Raw genomic sequence first — 20,729 nt, 5'->3', positions numbered from 1 at the left:
ATCCCTAAGCTCTACATCTTTCCCACCATCATTGCTATCAGGTCAGGCGTCCTTGAATTGTCTCCTTTTCATTGAGGAGGCAGAGGGTCTAGTTTGTTTTTCTGTTGTCTTAACTGCCAGAGACTCCCATTTTCTCTCACTCAAGCTGTAATTCAAGGAGTAGAAGGAGACATAAAGGGAACCCAAAAGGCCTGCTGTAGGAAACTATTAGGTCCACTTCTCCCTGGCATCCTGCATAGCTTCACGCTACAGCTCTGACTCTCAGCCCCCGCTTTTTAACATCTGGCGTGTGCTTTTCTTAGTCACACTTACGTAATTCCTTCCCCATCAACACCAGGTGGACCCTGGTCATTCAGGATTTAAAGTTGGTTGTACAAATGACAGCAACCTGATTAAGTCTTTCATAACCCTGTCATGGGTAAACCTCATGCCCTGTCATGAGTTTAACATCGCAGGGCTTATCCATAGCCTTTGACCTGACTGATCCCAAGTTTTCCAGTGCTGTTGACTGCTAGCTAAGCCCCTTCACTGTCATCTGTTTTTCTCTAAGGGACTCTTTCAGGCTAGATGATTTCATTTTGTGCTTCTTCTCTAGGGGTTTGAGAGGCATGACTGGTTTTGCCTTAGTCCTTTTATAGCTCTCCTTACATTTGCAACAATTTATGGATAAATATTACATAGACTGAGGTGCCATCTGTGAAACTGGGTAGCTCTCCGACCTTCCTTCTTCCTCTGACTTTGTATGAAGTTATATAAAACATCTTTGTTCTGCCTCTGAGATTAGTCTCATTTTAAACCGCTTGGCGCCCTCTGAACTTGTGCATTGATTTGAATCCAAATGTCACAGCCACAGTCACATGAAACCACACTATTTCTTATACTTTCCATTCCTTTGGCTCAATGCAGAGCGTGGACTTCTGCCTGGTGGCTTGCAGCCTGGCAGAGTTTGCATATGCTCCTGCACGCATCTTTGCTAACTTGGGACATTACAATGCTCCACCTACAGCTGAGACCAGACAAACTGAGCCCAGCTTGGGGCTATTTTTATTTTAGGACTTTTCCTTCAGCTTTCAGCAGTAAGGCCCTACAGGCTCTCTCTGGCCTGCCCTCTGGAGAGGGGCCGGAGCATCCTTCTCTATCTTTCATTTCCAGAGGGAGAAGAGAGCAAAGGGAGGGGAGGTCAGGAAGGTCGTGCAGGGTTTTAGGGGTTGTGCTGGGACTGCAAGCCAGGCCTGAGGACTAGACTGCCCTACTAAATGTCACAGCCATCCCAGTGAAAACTGCTGCAGAGCAATGAGAAAAAGACTACTGGAAATCAAGGGGAGGGACATCAATAAGTGCCCTTTGGAAATCCTGCTCTGGGCTTAGTCAAGAAAAAATGTACCTTGGAGGAATTGCAAGATATCAAGATCTCATCCAGAGCAGGAAGTCAAAATTATAGTGGGTGCTCATTATCATTTTGCACAGCAGGAAGAGGCGAGAGGCCACAGCCAGGCTGTTTTCTCCGTGCTGTGTAAGAGCAAAAGAGCCTTGTCCTAAAGAGGTGCCTGTCCCAAATGCTGTTTTAGGACTCAGCCATGCTCACGCTGCATGCAGCTCTGCCACCACTGCCCGCTGCCTGGCTATGAAATGCTGACACAGAGCAGACATCTCCTGGGGCTGACTTTTCCCCAGTGTAGCCCACGGTGCCTGGGGGTCCCTGATGCTCATGGCATCCCAGGGCCAGGCATCATCTCTGCCTTCCCTGACCGTGTCTGTCCTCTTTCTGCCCAACATCGCTACTCCCCTCTGTTGCATGCCCAGAAAAAAAACATGAAACACATCTTTTTTTGTGCTTTGGTGAGTAATGACAGCGTTATCTGTGCTGGCAGCTGAAATGTCATTGTTAGACAGCCATCTGAGTACTTTACTAAGACAAACAGGCACAGCTTTCCGAGCTGCTCTTCCAGGCTTTTGTCAGAGCTGAGCCAACGCTGCTTCATTAATTCGCTACTTTGGAAAGGGGTCGTTTTACAAACAAAAGGGTGCTTTTAAGATTAGTTTTATTCTTTTTCTTTGGACTGTGAAACACCAAGTGGCAGTGTGGGAGAGGAGCCAAGCTACAGCATCTCTTCAAACCCCATGAGTCAGAGGAAAGCCCTACAGGAGCTCAGATTTTCCTGGGAGAATGGTTATAAGAGCTCCCACTGTTTCCACTGTTTTTTTTGTTTGTTATTATTATTTTATTTGGGGGGGGCTAAAGGGGGGATTATGGTTTACAGAGGCTTTCATCAGCATGTGTTTCAGCAGCCTGACTGGGAGGCAGGCTTAATTCTTTTCTCACTAGGAGGACCCCGAGCCGAATTTCCTATTCTTCAGCTTTCTGCCTTAGGCAGTAAGCTAAAACGTAATTTTACCATTAACATAGAAAAGGTGGAAAAATAAGGCAAGATAAAAATAAAATTAATCCTAAACTGCAGCAAACATTTCAGTGTTTGCTTAAAAACCACCCAGTAGAAAGGAGTGAGCAGGAAATTCAGAAACCTCAGAAACTTCAGTCACAAGCTCTTTTATTATTTCCTGCAAAAAGCCACCGGTGGGTATAAATTTAATCTTTTTTTTCCCCATTTTTTTCAGAACTATGGGCTGCACGAAGCGAAGGAAGGCAAGAGCATCTCCCAGTACCCCTGGCCAGGGTGGAGGCAGCCAGGTGCTGCGAGGACTTGGAGGCAGCTTCGCCACATGGAGGCAGCTTCGGCTCAGGAGAGGAAGGCGAGAGCTTCTGCAGGCTGCTGGGTTAGCTCCTGCCTTTGCTGTTTTCCTTCTGCAGGCTTGAGCTCTGCACGTAGTCCTGTTGCCTTGGCTGGAGCTAGCCCTGCTGGAGCTGATGTGTCTGCAATGCAGCCCTGCGGGGCTCCAGCAGCCCGGGCAGCCTTACTGTAAAGCTGCCTGCCCCTGTCTGCCCCGCTGCTTTCCACCTCTCTTCATCTGTCTATGGGATCTGAGAATGGGAGGCAGGCCAACGTGCCCCACAGTTTGGCTAGTAGCACTTGTGTACCCTTAAATCCAAGCCAGCTCAAACACCACCTCCTTATGTCAGGTCTCAAGAGGCTTCTGCCTTTTTTATAGCATGGACTGTATTTGGAGGGGGGGGATATTGTGGTTGCTGGCCCAAGAGAGTTGCATTTTTGCCCCCATTTCTGTCTGTCTCTGTGGGTAGGAGCTTCCTTTTGGCAGCTACAACTCCTGGAAAGAAGAGAGTCCCTGCACCACCGCAGTAGGGAGTTAGCCAGTCCATTTCCCACTAACAAACTGCATCTACCATGTATGATTAAAACCACTCCTCCAGTGAGAAAGGGAGAACGGGGAAACTGCTGCAAATATTCTTCTCAGAGGAACACTGAATTGCAGCCAAAATAGCTGAGTCCTGCTGCTACCTGCCCACCCGGGGCAAGAAAGTGTGGGCAGAGGAGCAGGAGAAGCGGTAGAGGTGGCTGAGGGAGGCTGGGGTGAGGATACCCCAGCTTCCAAAGGTCTTTCTATGGTGTTGCTTTTAATTGCACTGATTTTTCCAGGCTAGGAAATAACTGCCCTGAATGGTGCCCTGGGGTCGCAATGCGAATTTCAATATCCCAGTGGGGCCACCAAGGATTAACCTCTCCAGGTCTCACCAAGAGGATCCCCAGGGAGTAAAGCTTCACTGAACTTTGTGGTGGCAATCTCACAACACTCAGGGGAGGAGGATGCTTGGTGGCAGAGCCTTCTGGACCCGGTGTTGTAGCATCTCCCAGACAGCAGTCACCCGGCTGCTTTCCTCACTCACTGCAGGGAACAGCCTGAAGACTTCAGTGGCTGACCCAGCTGAGAAACATTGGAAAGGTGCAAAACCCCTCCTTGACACAAAAGCATTCAGCAGAAGCATCTCACAAAGTGAGTCAATCTCACAACAAAGCTTGCTCCAGCTCTTTGAGGCAGGGATCACACCGTGCAGGCATTGCCGTCACTGCTCTTCTGCCTCGTGGATGTCATTTGAGGTATTCAGGTACAGCGTGATCAAGTAGGTAATGCACGAGGCTGAGAGGCAAGAAACTTGGATTCTTGTCCTTGAGGTGCTTCTAGCCTGCTGTGTGGCTGAAGGTGAATCATGTCACATCTTTGTATCCCTTTTCCCTCTTAGGACAGCCTTGTGCTGTCCTGGCTGCTTCAGTCTGGGATTGTCTCCACTCCTCACAGCACCTGCTGCAGGGAAGGACCCAGATCGTTTGCAGGTATTGCACCGTTTGATGAGCTCTGCAGGTGGATGGTCACCAGCACGAAGACCTCAAGGGGACCGTTCCTTGAGGAGCAGAAGAAGATAAAGCTGGTGACGATCCTGCAGGGAACCTCTGCCCCTGCGAAAAGGGAGCATCATGCCCCATGCATCATTTCTGGTCAGCTACATGAGTCAGCCTCCAGCCTCCCACTCACCCTGTGTATTTTGGCACCATCCAGGCTGGCACGCTGCGTCCCTCTGTCCCAGCACAGGGATGAGTACGGGACAGAGGCAGGTGAAGGCCAAGGTGGGAGGACCACAGCGGTTATGCTGGCTAATCACCAAGTCAAGCACGAGTTTGGTTCAGTTTCTGTACTGAAAAATTGGCATTGGGGTTAAACTGTACGCACATGGTCCTTGAGTTTTGTAGCAGCCGTGCTGCTCCTCGCTGTGAGACCCTGCAGCAGAAGCGGGATAATCTCTCTTTCGTCATCTGTACTTTGAATGCTATTATTGAGAAGCATTTTTGCAATCCTCTTTACACAAAAAATTGGGCAAGCACTGAGTACATCCCCCGTGCTCCGCAGCTGCTTTCACAGAAGAGTGTTTCCAGCCAACAAGGGCAGGAATCAGGTGTACAGAGAAAACAGAGAGAAAATAAAAATCACATACAAAGCTATTCCTTATCAAAGTTTCATTAAAATAGTCCAAAAAAAAAATTACTTTGCACAGCCTTTCCCCACCAGAGATAGGAAAACCAAACAAATAAAATCAGGCCCACGGCAACTTGCCACAGTTCCCACAGAACCGGGGAAAATTGGTTTACTACCGTGCAGGAACCTGCCTGACCCATCAGCAGATCTCTACCCCCTCTCTCTTCCCTACGTGTTTACTCTGGAAAAAGCCACCGAGTACTTTGTGTGCAGCAGAAGGGAGAGCAGAGCCCAAAGGTCTGGCAGGAGACAGACAGATTTAAGCCCCTGGTGCCGTGACTCTGCCACCAGTTATTACAGGTACTTTGACTAAGCAAGGAAAACAAAACAGAACATAAAAAGTGGCCAACTAATATTTGGAGCCTACCCACTATTTTTGAAAATTGATCAAATTGTCCAAGACTTATTGATTTTGAAGAGTCAACAGCAGGCTCCTGAATGTGCTGTGCAATGGAGCAGTGCCCAGCAGTGCCATGGCTGGGGTCAGGTTTGCTAGGTGTGATGCTTCACTGACATAGGGATACTAAAACAGTATTTCCCGTCGGCGATGCAGGGTGAGCCAAGTTAAACCGGCCAAGTTACGCTCAGACATCTCTATTTCCATCACAAGCTGTAGACAAGCCCTTGGAGAGAAGCATGTGAGCTGTTACATGGATGAAACTAAACCCAAGACAGACGGCTGTGCGGGGATTTCCCAAGTTAGCTGTTGTACCTGGACCTTTGTGTTCCGCAGCCTCTGATGGCTGTGTCCTCAGTGATTTCATTTAATCTCTTTCTGTACCAGTTAACGCTTTCAGTCTCCACAGCATCTTATGGCAGTGCCTTCTGCAGTTTATATACGAGGAAGTGCACTTCCTTTTAGCTACATTTTCTGCATGGCAATTTTACTGGGATCCTGCTGATTGTGGCAAAACAGTGAGTAAGGACTTGGGGCTTGTCTCCATCATTTTACCTTTACTCTCCCCATCCCAGTGGTCACTCTTCCAACCCAAAGTGCCTTGGTCTCCCCAGGCACTTGGCTGCTCTGCAGAGATTTTCTCAGGTGTCTCAGAAACGCTCTCCCTTCCAGCATGATGACTGCCTGCTACCCCTGCAGCAACCACTGCACCTGCTGATAAAGCAATACTTTTTTGTCTCCTTTTGGTCAGGCCCTCCCACACAGGCTTCCTCTTTTTCCCTTTTTTCCTGTCCTTGCAGTTTGTTCTCTCCTCTTGGTGCCTTGTCCAGACCTCATGTGGTCTTCCCTTACCAAAGGAAAAGAGAGAGGGAAGCATTATGAGTGTTGATGGGGTGTAGAGACTTGCAGTTACCAACTTGAACCCACAGGTTGTGCAGATGGTTTATGGCCTGCTTCCCATTCCGGGTACTTTTAGTCTCAAAGAAAGAAACCCTCAAATTTAGTACCAAATGACACATAACTATGTGCGGGCTGTCTGAGTTAACCCAATACAGATTCACAGTCTGCAGAGGTCAGAAGTGCAAGCTCCACCTACAAAGATCTCTACAAAAATCTCAGCACTGCCTGTGGGCCAAGTCTGTGAGCAGCACAACCCATTATCGCCTATCCATGGTGACTTCTTTCTCCATAAATCCCATCCTAACCTCACAGGAGACAGGGAGACATCCTCCTAGTATGTCTGGCCCCGCTGGCTTGCCAATCAATTGAAATTTGAGCTTGGAAAAAAACATGCTTTTCTATTCAACACCTAATTACTCACTCTTGGTTTTAAGATCAGCGTTCCCCTGCTAGGGTTAAAATTTCCAAAGCAGAATTGCCAGCATTTACATAAGGCAGCAGGGGCAGCAACACCACCCAGAAGTTTTCATGGGGTGGCACATTGCTCCCCGACTTGCATAGCAGAAGAGAAAGGCTGGCTGGCAATGGGATTTCATTTCAATGCCACAAGGTGGGTGAGAAGCAAGGCTGCACGTGGAGCAGGGACCACAGTACCAGCGGGAGAGGGTTTTCAGCCACTCTGTGCTCCCTCTCTGGAGAAGGCAGCTGTGACCATGAATAACAAACAGGAAAAACAGAGGCAGGTTTTGAAGAGAAATGAGGGCAGCGCAGGGGGGAAGGGAGCTCAGGCCAGCTTATGTAAGGGTGGGTATAAAAGGGAGACATGAGTCCTTTCCTGAGATCAGGAGGAGTGGAGCAAAAGAAGGACGGGAACCTCTTCCTTGGACAGAGGCTTTGAGAGGTCTGTGTTTGTTTATACCTTTATTGTGGCAATTGCAAAATGAGATTTGTTAGGCAATGGGTGCAGGCCTTGGGCTTTCTTTGTACAGGCAATGCTTTTGGGAAGGATCTTGCTTTTACTTTCTGGATTCCCTAGCTGTTGGAAAGTTTTTCACCTGTTTTTTTCCCAGTGCAATTTTTCTGGCACAGCTCTCTTTGGGGAAAAAAATCTGCGGACACCACAGCTGAAAAGCACGATAGAGATTCTCCTCTTGCTGAAGTCTAGATCTATCCTCAAGCATATGTTCATTCCTAAAACCATGGCAACCCAACAGAAAAAAAAAAAAAAAAAAAAAGTCCACATATAGTAATTGGAATAACGCTTGTGCACTCTACCTTAAAATGGCTCAGAAGTAGAATGTAAAACTGAGTGTAATTAAGTCATAATAGGGCAAAATATGTTCCCAGGTGTGGCAGTGTATGTTCTTCATAGCTCAAAATCTCCTCCTTTATTAGAAACTGAAAAGATAAATGACAAAGGTCTAAGAAATACTCTAGTGCATAATGCATCTTAGTAGGGAAATATTAATTGAATGAGCATAATTAGGTGAGGTTTATCTGAGCTTTGAACTGGGGCATAAACAAGGGGTGAAATCAAAGGCTCTACTACCAGTGGGAGTTTCTGCTCAGCTGCCTCCTGCCCCCACTCTTCCATAGGGCAGCATCCCCTGTGGCCAGAGATTTGGGGCTCGTGCCTGCAGACATCAAGAGGAGACCACGGTGCACTGCAGGAGCCACAGAGTGCCTGCTTCTCCTATTGCCTGGATCCATGGCCAGGCTCCATGCATTTCATAGCCATCTGGAGATGGTGCAGATGCTCAGGGATTGTTCTGCTGCCAGATGCTTCTCAGATTGAGATGCCCCAGCAGCAAGAGGAGAAAACACCTTAAATATTTCAAGCTGTTTGCTTGGGCCTCATTACATGACAGCATGTCATACGGGCCTATGCTCAGGACTCATTACAGCTAAAGTAGTCAAATTGTTCAAATGAAAAGCAGTGCCCCCATGTAACCAGGCAACACAGCACAGATCAACTGCATCATCCCTGGTTTAACTGGCTATTTGTTTGCTTAAAGAGGAAGAAGGGGCATGCCAAAGCTGAAGGACCACTCCAAAAGCAGCAGAAAGATCTTTCTAAATAGGACTTGGGAAGCTGAGAGTAGAAGGGGTGAATTACCTGTCAGCTGGATCTGGTGACCTAATCCATCTAGTTTTCATCTTCTCCACCACATTTTGCTTTGAAGAGTAAAACAAGCAAACTTTTGATCTTCTGGATAGGTCAAGAGGGTAAAAAATGGTAAAAATTGACATGCCACTCACTGATGGGTACACAAGCCACAAGTCAGAGCTTAAAGGCAACTTACCCAACAGGAAAAGATCTGGTCTGACTGTGCACCAAATGCAGGCACAAGGAAACCTGCATTTCCTTGAGTCCAGCACAAAATGAGCAGAGTTATTTTCAGGTCCTATAATCAGTTCTCCTACATAATGAAGTGCCTGTGTCCATCCCAGTAAATGTGTAACTGCAGGCTGCACAAATGCTCTGGGTCGGGTTAAAGGTTGTGTATTGATCTCTGGAGTTTTCTGTGCACCCAGTGATAAATCATGCTCCAGTTTTATCAGGCCCTATCTGGTCTGAACTAACTTTTTTTGGCCTCCCAGCCCGTGATGTAAAGTAGCTTTGTGCAATGCCACTGGAGACTTTTAGAAAGGCCCCTCCTCTGGGAAAGGCATAAATGCCCCAAACATCACCACATACAGCTCCCGGAGCAAGAAGGTGCCACAAGGAGCCTGCCCCAGAGGAGACATCATCCACGGGGGGACACCGGCACGGACAGAGGCTAGTAAGCACACTCAATGGATCTGCTCTGAATGCCAATTTTTCAGCTCAAGTTTTCCTGCTTTTCTGAAAGGCTCTGGGCTGACTTCTTTAGGGAACTAAATCACGTTTGCTTCACCACTGACCGGGCCTGGTGTAAGTGTTAGCAGTGAGGACTCTCTTCTTGCTCTTTCTGCCCATGAAGGTCGGCATGGTGGCTGAGGGGAGAAGCAAGTTTTGGGCACCAGTGGGGCTGGGGAGCTTGCTGCCAGCAGTGGCTTCTGTGAGGTAGATAAGAAGGGTGAACAGAGTTGCAATTAACAAGATACAGCTATTAGTGTAAAAATACAGCTCTGATTAACAGCATTTTTGGCAAATGATAAGCATTATTCATACAGAAGTGTAATTTCTGACTCATTTGGATTTCAGATATGCAAATCCAAAGATATAGATTACAAATCCAAGGAAGGCACAACAGAGCTATTAGTTATCAAAAACTGGATACAGAAAAAGTGAGAATTATAAACACAGTTTGTCAGTGTGTTTGTGTATACATGTGGATGTTCATAAGTACATGCATGTATGTGTGTCTATGCCTTTTGCATTCCCATATGCACCAGGTCCTTTGTTCCGAAACACTGGCAACATCAATGTTCAAGAAATTTCTCTATTTCTAGTCAAGAAAAACAAGAGCAGCAGGAGGTCTTTTACCACAGGAGAACTGTTCGCACAGAAGAGAAAACCAGAGTTTATCCCTTCTAACTCTGTATTCAAATAATGAAGGTGCTATGAAAATAAGCTCTTGGTTTCCGTGTTAGCACATTTTTGTAAGGGAGCCCTGAGTGTGTTTGCCTAGAAGCTAGAAAGAATGTTTGCACTGGGCTATGGAAACACAAAATGCTTCGTTAGTGCCAGATATTATGCTGACTAGACATACAAAGCAGGAGAATTCAGCAGTGGGACCTTAAGAGACCTGGTTTCCAAACCCACTTCCCCTGTAACAGCAGGCAAATCGCTTAACTCGTCCATGTGTCAGCAAGATTTAGTGCAGCAATTTGCAGAGATAGCTCTGACTAGGTCCTGGGAGCAATATAGCTGCATTATTATAATGTTTTGCCAGAACAAGCACAGTCTAGCTCGCAAGCCTAACTCATTGCACAGCACTACCATGTTGCTTCCAGTGCTCAATCTTCAGGATATCGCAGTTGGTAATGTAGTCAAATCCATGCTTGGCACATCCCCACCTGCTGCCATGAAACTGTTGGCCATTTCACCCCGTCCTTTTCAGGGAGCAGGCAGCCCAGCTGGCACTATACACTGCAATTCCTGTCCTTGTAACTCCAATGCAGTATGGGCACCTCACCATATGAATACAAGAAATAGTATTTACAACAGGCTGATCGGTCTTCCTTCCTCTCCACTTTTTCTTTCAGCAGACACTGTGGAAGTGGTTTCCGACATGAACCTCGCAGCAGACCTTCTCTGCTTGCTCCTCTGCCTCACTGTGGTGGCTTGTGACCGGGTCTATGTCCATCCTTTCAGTTTGTTTTCTTTCAACAAGAGTACCTGTGAGGATATGGAAAACCTGGCCCAAGAGGGAAGGAAAACATTTGTCCCTGCCTCCATTGAGTCCCAAACCACACCTGCTTATGAAGATGACCTGAAGGACAAAGTCAAGCTGGACACCCCGAACCTGAGTGGCCGTGGGAGGCAGAAACTGAGCTACCTGAAGGACTTTGTGTATGTCCTGGGTGTGCGGTTTTACAGTGAGCTGAGGGAAGCACATCGAGGCCAAAATGTCCTCCTGTCCCCAACCAGTCTCTATGGCTCCTTGGTGTCTTTCTACCTGGGTGCATCCAACCAGACGGCCGCTGATTTGCAGGGTTTGCTGGGATTTGTTCCCCCCTCTGGAGATCCTGACTGCACCTCTAGGGTGGATGGGCACAAGGTTCTTGCAAGCCTGAGGACTATTGAAAGCCTCATCAAAAACAGGGATGAGGAGCTGCTCTTTTCCAAGACACTCTGCCTCTTCACTGCCCCTGGCATACCCTTATCTGAACAGTTCGTGCATGATTTGTTCCCCTCAGCTGATGCTTTCTACACCCGAGCTGTGGACTTTACAAACCCAAGTGAGGCAACAAAGCAAATAAACACCTTTGTGGAGGCCAAAAGCGAGGGCCGAAGCAAATGCTTACTGACAGACCTTGACCCATCCACCGATCTGCTGTTTGCAGTGGATGTCCGCTTGGCAGGTGAGCAAGCACTTGTGTTGGAGGCAGGCTGGGTGGACAGGTAGCAGCCCTGCTCCTGGGAAGGAGGCAAGGTCAAACAGCAAGGGGGAACAGCTCAGATGAGAACCTGGAGCACAGCCCCATGCAGTGTCCCATTCCCAGGGTCCTGCCTGCACGCTGCCTCCCCTCACTCAGCCACAAGCCAGCAAGGGCAATGGAGAGGAGGTGGAGGGAGATGGCCTCAGGGAAAGTTTCCTTGACCAGGAAACTATGGGTTAGGAAAGGTGTGGTGAGATGAATAATAGAGTACCATACTTGATTTCTTACCACAAAAGAACTAAAAGTCATGAGGGATTTCTGGCAAAAATCATCAGGATGTAGATTTAAAGCAAGCATAAGCAATACTTTTCCATAGTCTGGAGGCAATTCCTAGGTCAGAAAGTAAGCTACCAGTTAGTGAAACTGGAAGAGTTTCCAGACTCTTCCAGTCTGGAAGAGTGGAAACTGGAAGTAAAGCAATCCTTTAATTACCTAGGGTTGTTCCCAGAAATACTACTGCACCAGAACCAGTACACCAGAGTGTACTTGCTTTTCAGCATCCTAGTGCCTGAATGTAATACCGGAGATGGCACACCTTAGGGCAGTTTGTATACTGGTGACTGTATTTCAATAAATTTGCGGTGAGATTTAAGTTTCTAAATAGGTTTCTACTGATAAAGGGTGGAGCTCAGATGTGCATTAAATGCTTTTGTGCCTTTATCTTCCCACTTGCAAACTGGATTTCCAGTTTTCTTTGCTTTCCATGGGTTCTGTCAGAAGATACTCCATAATGTGGTCATTGGTCATAGGCAACGTTGGTTCACAAGGCAAAGGTCCTGCTTATCACACTTAATTTCATTTTATGACAAGGTCACTTATCTAGTTGACCAAGGGAAGCCAGTCAATGTAATCTTTTTGGATTTCAGTGAAGCATTCAATACGGTTTCTCACAGTATCTTTCTAAACAAAATGTCCAGCATTCAGCTAGACAAAAACATAATGCAATGGGTGAGCAATTGGCTGATGGTTTAGACTCAGAGAGTTACAGTAAATGAAGTTACATCAGGCTGGTGGCCAGTCACTTATGAGGTTCTGCTGAGCTCTATTTTAGGGCCAGTTCTCTTCAAGGTTTTCATAAATGACTTGGATGTTGGACTAGAATGTGTTTTGAGTACATTCACAGATGATACTAAATTGTGAGGAGCTGTTGACTTTGTTGGGGGTGGAGAGGCCTTGAAAAGAAGTCTTGACAAGCTTGAGAGCTGGACAATTACTAACAATACGAAGTTTAACAAGAACAAATGCTGGATTCTGCACCTGGGATGGAGCAACCCATATTGGGGGATGAGAGGCTGGAGAGCAGCCCCACAGAAAGGGATCTGGAGGTTCTGGTCAAAAGCAAGTTGAACATGAATCAATGGTGTGCCCTGGCAGCCCAAAGGGCCAACTGTACCCTGGGGTGCATCAGGTATGGCATTGCCAGGCTGGTTGAGGAGAGTGATTGTCCTGCTCTGCTCTGTGCTGGTGTGGCTTCACCATGAGCACTGTGTGCAGTTTGGGGCACCACAGTATAAAAAGGACATAAAACTGTCAGAGAGTGCCCAAGGGAGGGCTACAAAGACGGTGAAAGGCCTAGAGGGGATGATGCCTGAGGAGCCCCTGAGGTCCCTTGGTTTGCTCAGCCCCGAGCAGAGCAGGCTGAGGGGAGGCCTCATGGCGGCCTGCAGCTCTCTTAAAAGGGGAGCGGAGGGGCAGGCGCTGAGCTCTGCTCTCTGGGGACAGCGACAGGACCCGAGGGAATGGCATGGAGCTGGGGCAGGGGAGGGTCAGGCTGGGGGTTAGGGAAAGGGTCTGCACCCAGAGGGTGGTCGGGCATTGGGACAGGCTCCCCAGGGCAGTGGTCATGGCGCGGAGCGTGCTGGAGTTCAAGAAGTGTCTGGACAATGGTCTCAGACACATGAGTTGATTTTTGGGTGGTCCTGTGTGGGGCCTGGAGTTGGACTCAGTGATCCTCGAGGGTCTCTTCCAGCTCAGGATATGCTAAGATTCTATGAACAGGTCTCTCCCATGTCCTAAGAACAACACTGTTGTAAACCCAGATGTGAATAGTCATATCAAGACTTCTAACTTCTCTTGGAGCCTTTTCAGGGGATTACACACCTAGTTGCATGTTTGAGGGCAGAGGCATCCAGACCCTCAGCAGCAGATGGCCATGGGGAGCCATTTCAAACCCAGTGGGGTTGATTTGCTGTGGTTCATGGCTGTCCCAGTATTAATAGACTCAGCCCCAAAGTCAATACTAGAGCTTTGAACTTTTGTGTGATCAGATCCAAATGCATTATTGTAAATTAGTAAATAATTTAAATCGTACTGCTGAAGAAACAGTCTGGTTTATTTGCCAGATCAGATTTGTTTGTTTTTCTCCCTACTGGCAGCATTTAACAAATCTGCATACAACTAAATTGTGATGTGCAGCACTCTTGCTTCAGATAGCAAACTTTCTGCATCCAAATTCATGTTTAATGTTCCAGAGGCAATTAGCTTCCTGGCACTTTGAGTCAACTCTTTATGGGAGGTCGTTTTACTTAACAGGAACATAAAAACTGCCTGGAGCTAATCCAAGGTCTGTGCCCTCACACGTCCACCCTGCCAGAGGGCAGTGCTGCTTCACAGAAATGATGGGAGCCACCAGTAAGGAGCCTACTGCCTCACCTGCTGCCTTGCAGGCAGTTAGACACTGCTTCCTCTATCTGTGACATTTCTTATGTCCTTCCCAAGACTATTTAAAAAGTTATTATCCCAGCTTGATACATTTAACTCTCTGAATGCTTTATTTTTTTTTCCCCCTTTTGTTTTATTCTGTTACACTGTTGACATCTGCTGTCCTGTAAGTTCCGCAGGTTACACAAGCAGAGCATCTCCTTTCTGCTTTCAGCTTCCATCCCTCATTCTTATGAGATAAGAAAAAACAGTGAACAACTCTTTATTTTATTTTATTTTATTTTGCTTATACCTTTCACATCTCCTACCCGCTGCTGCTTTTTGTTGAATTTACACTAAGTGGAAGTGCCTAAATGTGCTTTTTATACAAGGTTATTTAGGAGACAAGTGTTCCTATGCACACCTTATTATATACTAAATGTATTAGGATCCAGCATTTCCCTGGATTTATTGGAGAATAGACTATTTAGCAGTACAGCTATGCCAGCTCCTATTTTATACTGATATTACTTTAATGAAGGCATTCCTTTCTTTACCAGAATGTATAAATCTGTTTTCCTAATTCCCCTTTCCACAAAACAGCAATTTCAAGACTACTGATCTTTGCCCTTCTCACTGATGGCAGTAGTTTCTTTAATGTCAACAGGATTATCTGCCTAATTGGGCAGCAGCACTGATCTATGGCAATGAGCAGATAACATGTTGAAATGCAAAGCTGCACAGAAGCAGCAGGAGGTGAGAGCAAGGCTTCCCATACTTGTGAACTGGGTAAGAAATTTACATCAAGGTTTAGCAAGTGTTCAGGTATGTCCCTCTTGACCTCCTAGGCTCAATCAATCCTTTGGTGTTGTGTTTGCTACTTTCCCCGTTGCTTTGATTCTCAAGATGGCCAAAGGTAAGACCCCAGGGTGAGCTTGTACCACCTTCCCTTGCACCAGCCCCCTGGCTGCCTCAGCAGCCAGCTCCAGCTGTGTGAGGGCGCTCCAGCAGCTGGCCCTGCCAGATATGGTCCCAAACAAGCAATCCTAGCACATGGTCATCACAGTTGCTCATGGGATGGCGAGGAAATCCAGACCCTCCGCATCAGACCCATCAGCCACCCAGGAACCACCTTGGCAGCTTGGGAGGGAGCAGGTAACTGAGCAAGCAGAAATTTCTACCAAATTTATGGCATTTCCTGGTCACACAGCTGGTAGAAACATAGCAGGTCACAGTCCTGATGATTTTTCAGACTCTCTTCTGTAAATCTGCACTGCCTTTGCCTGATGCTACCAGAAAGCATATTAAAGAGAGGATACGTATTTTTACAGTAGCTAAATGTGATTTTACACACACTGTCCTTATCTAATGTGGTGTGTTGTTTTTAAACAAACAATATACCGGTTAAGGGACAGAGGGGAGGAAGGATGAAAGGGAAGATTCAACTTCTTTCTTGGTCTGTTTTTCAGTGAAAGCTAAGAAAGCCTCCCGGCTAAAAGAGCCTCAGGAGTTCTGGGTCGATTCAAACATAGCGATCTCGGTCCCCATGCTGTCGGTAACTGGGACGTTCAAGTACAAGACTGACGCCAGTGAGACTTTTTCTGTGATTGAAGTCCCTGTCAGCAAGAACGCTCTTCTGGTGCTGCTGCAGCCCATCAATGGCAACGACCTGGACAAAGTAGAGTCCAAGCTCCCTTTGCAGTCTGTGGCCTGGCTCCAGGATCTGTCCCCAAGGTACAGCTTGGACACACATGTGTCCTCCCATAGGAATCAGTGGGAGTGGGTGCACAGTGCAGCCCTGCCTGCTCCCTGCTTTCCTGCAGGGGTCGGATCCTGTCAGGGAGGGTGTAACAACTAGTGCAGAGATTCACAGAAACACAGGGATGACACAGTATTAGTAGAAGAGATGTCCACTGGCTGCCCAAAGACCGCCTAAACACCATGCTTTGATATCAGAGGACATGCTCTCATCTCTCTCTCTCTCTCCATCTTTTTCAGAGATATTAAATTAACTTTGCCAGAGTTAAAAATAGAAGACAGCTCTGATCTACAGGAACTTCTTGCAGATATGAAACTGCCTGCATTGCTGGGGAAAGGGGCAGATCTCAGTAAAATAAGTGACACCAATCTAACTGTTAGGAAGGTATGGTATATATCACTGGTGTTAAGCAAAAAATGCTTTCTGTTCAGCTTTAGTCTGTTTAACTGTAAAATTTGACCTAAAACAAAACAGTACAAGCAATGAGGGATACTTGATCAGCAGCAGACGTTCAAGATGACTGAATGGTACTGAATCCTCTTTCAATTAATCTCACAGCAGAACAGGTTTGCTCTACAGCATTTACATTTCATCATTACAGCAGAGGATGCGACACAAGCACCAGGTTTGAGGTCTGGGCACACTAGATTCTGTGCACACAAATTAGCCTCCATACCAACAGCTTGAACAACTCAAAGCAACAAAACTAGACTGAATGATACAGGCTGCAGTACACAGAATCATAGAACAACGTGGGTTGGAAGGGACCTTAAAGATCAGCCATGGGCAGGGATACCACCCACTAGATCAGGTTGGCCAAGGCCCCATCCAACCTGGCCTTGAACATCTCCAGGGACGGGGCATCCACAGCTTCTCTGGCAGTTATCGGGCTGTTCCCTTGACCACTGTGGGACTGCTCCCAGAAATTGCAAAAAACAGAACCAAACATGGCACATTGTTTCACCTGAAGACAGGTTCAACCATTCAGGTCCCAAGGGAAAGAAAGGGGATCTTAAAGGGGAGGGCTATCTTCCATTAAAAGGCAGCAAATTATGTTCTAAAAGTGTAATTTCAGTGCCTTTGACTTTTTTTCTTTTTGGAAGATGTCCTACGTTTGAAGCTTTGTCAGGATAATGGGTACTGGGATTTCATACAGCCCAAGTGTACAAGCTGCTGTAGAGACTTTTCATGTTATGGAACAAGTGCATCAAGGGTTTATTTGAACATCCATGGAGTCTGTCCTGGGTTGGCTACAGCTGATCTAATTCAACTGATTACTTCATGTGCTTTTTCATCTACTTAAGCTCTCACTATCATGACTCCGATTACTTTTATCTTTTCCTTTACAGATCATAAATAATGCCTTTTTCAAACTGACAAACGATGAAACAGATCCACCAGAAGACCCCACAGCACAGAAGGAAGATTCGGGACCACTTGAAGTAACACTGAACAAGCCATTCCTTTTAGCTGTTTTTGAAGAGAAGTCAAGGGCAATGCTTTTCCTTGGCAGAATAACAAACCCACTGCAGAGTGTTTAAATGCAAGCACCAAGAACTGGGGCAGAGGGAAGGGGGGAAGGTGTGGAGAAGAAAAAAACGATACACATTTCCCATCACCTTTTTCTTATTCATCAGCTATTTTTATGATCATGTGGAGTGTTCTAGTTAGCTTTGATATGAAGCAGGTAGTGTTTGAAATACAGCTTTTTGAAAGCTAAAAATTTGCAACATTCCAATTTCGGTCATCTGTTTCACGTGGGGTGGTGACTCACACTCCTCTCCCAGCTTCTCTTCTTTCCTTCTTCCCATCTTGTCTCCCTTCTGCCCCAGCAATCTTTTCGATACAATGGGGACAAAACAGTAGTCAGCAAGCCACTGACTTAAAAATAATAATAATAATAAAAAAATTATGAGCGCAAGCAGCATTTACTACAGAAAGGTAGAAAAAGGAAACTCTTCTGTTCTTGAGAGGTCACTTTTACTTTGGTCAGTTTCACAAGAGACATTCCCTTTCACTTTTTACAGAGAAAGTTTTATAATTATGCACAGAAATTTCTAGCTTGATCAGCACTATTTTCCTTTAAAATGCTGCCAACATCATGGGCAGGCTTTGCTTGTCCCACTGAGACAAGATTTTGCCTTAGAAGCAAAAACACATTTATAGGAAGTTTCTTCTTTCTGCAGCCCAGATGGGTATGTTTATTTCTTAACTCCATGGAAAAGCTAAAAATGTGGTTTGGTAGCATTAATGAACTGCAATGTATGAATTCTCATAATGTGACAGAATTATCTCTGGATTTTTTAGAAAATAATAAGGCTTACTATGCCAATACAATTCCATTACTTAGAATATCTTCTAACCTGAGAGGCATTTATTACAGCTTTGTAGTGAAAAAGAACATTACTGGTTAGAGCCCAAATCTGTAAACCTTAACACATCCAAACCATATGTTCTTAAAAGAATTAAGAACCAAAAAATCCCCCACTATTAATGGCGCTGATCTATACTAATGGCTGTTGTGCTGATACATGTGAATAAAATGGCTTCAGCAGTTCAGTGCAACTCTTAGTGTCATAAAGGTTTGAAAAACTGGAAGAGCAGATTAATTATTAGTCTTGATTCCTGAACGTGAATGAGGAAGAGAGGAATTGGAAGTGAATTTTTGGTACTAAGGAAAGCCTGCACGAGCTTTTCCTTTGATTACACTGGAACATGGACTTTGACCTCACATTTCTAGATTGTCTTTGGTGCTGATGGCATTCAGACAGTAACTGCAAACGTCTTTGGGGTACAGTGCCAGGTGTATTCTGCAGAGCACGGTAGCTCACCATCATACACAGTGGCATAGATTTCTATCTAATCCAAACCCAGTAAAGCCAGTGCCTTGCTGTTTGTAACGTAGGTAGATGACCTTCTTCTGTCTTAATAGGAAGAGACTGAGGAATATCTTTCTTAAGAATACTAGGATTACAAATGCTGCAATTGGATAAATGCATGAATATTGTACTGTATGTATGTATTCCAGATGCTCTAACCCATAAATACTGTGCTTGTATTTTATACAGCAGCAATTAGCTATCAATACGCAGAATAGGAAAACTGCAAATAAAACCACCTCCAAATTGCTTTGCCACAGTTCACTTGGGTTTATGTCTAAGTCAGATCTCATTCCAGCTTTTGAAATGTACTGTCAGATTTATGTTTTATAAGACAGTAAGTTGCCAATTATCACACAATACAGCCACCAGTATAGCTGTAAGCATGGAAGAGACAGCTTCCAAGTGCTTATATAAGCTATATTAAAAGTTATTCCGTTTATTCCTTGAAGTCAGTGTGTAGCATCAGCCACAAATGGAATTTCAGACCACAAAAGTTTCCATTTTTACCATGGAGATGGAAGACAAATAAAAGGGGCCCCTGGCCATGCTGCCAGCAGGCTCTGGGACAAAATAACATTCTTCACAGGTGAGGACCACACATGGCTGGAGAACTCCACACCCTGGTCAGTATTACACGGAGAAAAACAAAATACTGCCCCCTGCCACCCTGGAAAAGCAAAGTAAGGAAGGACATGATAGGGAACTAGAACTGAGCAGGACAGAGCAAGGACTGGAAAGTGCTGGAGCACTACAGTATGAAAAGGATAAGCTCTATGTGTATGTACCATTCAAATGGTAAAAGAAGAAAACAACCCACAATTAAATCCCTTTGCTTCCCCAACAGCGTATATTCTGTTGAGACTTGTTTCCGACATCAATTTTATGTCTAAAATGCTTATTTTATTTTATTCTTCACTCTGTAGAGCTAATGAAGTCCTAACAAACATTTTTTTTCCCCGTGTAGTTATCAGTTTTCTTGATGCCCAAGTTCCAGTTGCAGAAACATGAGTACAGGTAGCAATGTAGAAGCCAAAAAGAACTGAAGACAGACTTTCAGACTCTTGAGGAAAGTTGCCAGGCTAACCATTTAAAAAGGCTCTCATCCTCTTTATAAATTGAAACATATTAGGACATGCTTTCTCCTGGCAATTTTCACGTTGTATATAACATAACCGTATCCTAACCACCACCAAAGCACATCAGCTTCTAGGTCTGCCAGTTCTTGGTAACTTTTCTCTTATTGCCACATATTGGCCAGCCCTCTGTTTGTCCCATCAGAATCCAGATGCAAAAACCCCACTGAAATGTAGGAAACACTTATGGTCTCCCATTGCATTCCTCTGCCAGAGGCACAGTACCACACATTCCAGGTATCCCAAGTGTCATTCACCCAGCCCTCAGCTGCAGTCAACTGCTCATCAGCAGTCTGGTGAACTAGCACCTAAAATCGTGCTCTAACATGGGAGATTTGGAGAAAGAAAACAAAAGATAACAGACTCTTTAACGTGTCATCGAAACAACAGGGCTTATCACTGAGCATAGCTGACAATTATGCTGAAATTCTCAAATTCTTCAACTCATCCCAGACTTACCTATCCCTCACATAAAGTTTCAATAGGCAAGTCACTCTAGGTTCCAGATAGCCAGATAGTAGTCCTCCTACCATTTAAAATCATGGTAAAACTTTTAGATTTCCTGCTACATAAAGATGCACCTTGTACTGAGGTAGCTAGGTGTGAAGTCTGAGAAATTCTGCATGTATTTAGGCAAAATATAGCTCTGAATTCTAATATACAATATAAGATGAATCACAATTACGCCAACACTGATACATTCTAGCTTAGCAAATTAAGTTCTACCTTGAAAGAAAGCAGGTAGCCAGAAAGTAACAGCAAGAAAGTTAGGTGCTGATATTATAAATTATTTTTGAAGTGTGAAGTGCTTTAGGGGCTTTTTTTTTTTTTTTTTTTTAAATGTAGCACTTCTAATCAACAAGGTCCATGGAAAAAAAGTGATCTTTAACATAAAAACATTATGTTTTTATGAAACCCTAACAAGAGCTAACCATGTCCCGTGATGAGGGAAAGGTGGTAAGTACAGAGCTGTAGCAATAAATAGC

The 20,729-nt window shown here is 45.5% G+C and overlaps 1 protein-coding gene across 8 annotated transcripts; it reads left to right on the top strand.

Annotated features, from left to right (window-relative positions):
* The first annotated feature begins 6,982 nt into the window (after positions 1–6,982).
* On the top strand, positions 6,983–18,866 carry AGT (angiotensinogen). 8 transcript variants are annotated; one of them, XM_021272890.4, is made up of 5 exons: positions 6,983–7,142; positions 10,433–11,251; positions 15,439–15,703; positions 15,968–16,112; positions 17,078–18,866. In XM_021272890.4, exons 1-5 carry the CDS (start codon positions 6,998–7,000, stop codon positions 17,267–17,269), a joined length of 1,566 nt encoding a protein of 521 aa, XP_021128565.4. In that variant the 5' UTR covers positions 6,983–6,997; the 3' UTR covers positions 17,270–18,866. The 8 variants fall into 8 exon arrangements, with proteins under 8 accessions (XP_021128565.4, XP_021128566.4, XP_021128569.4 ...); XM_021272891.4 differs by having other exon boundaries at positions 7,044–7,142; positions 10,436–11,251; XM_021272894.4 differs by lacking the exon at positions 6,983–7,142 and adding an exon at positions 8,866–9,020 and having other exon boundaries at positions 10,436–11,251.
* Positions 18,867–20,729: the final 1,863 nt, after the last annotated feature.

The sequence above is a fragment of the Anas platyrhynchos genome, chromosome 3 (assembly GCF_047663525.1).
Source record: "Anas platyrhynchos isolate ZD024472 breed Pekin duck chromosome 3, IASCAAS_PekinDuck_T2T, whole genome shotgun sequence".
Classification (NCBI taxonomy): Eukaryota; Metazoa; Chordata; class Aves; order Anseriformes; family Anatidae; genus Anas; species Anas platyrhynchos.
The sequence above is the reverse complement of the archived record's forward strand: the minus strand, read 5'-3'. Positions and strand labels throughout refer to the sequence as shown.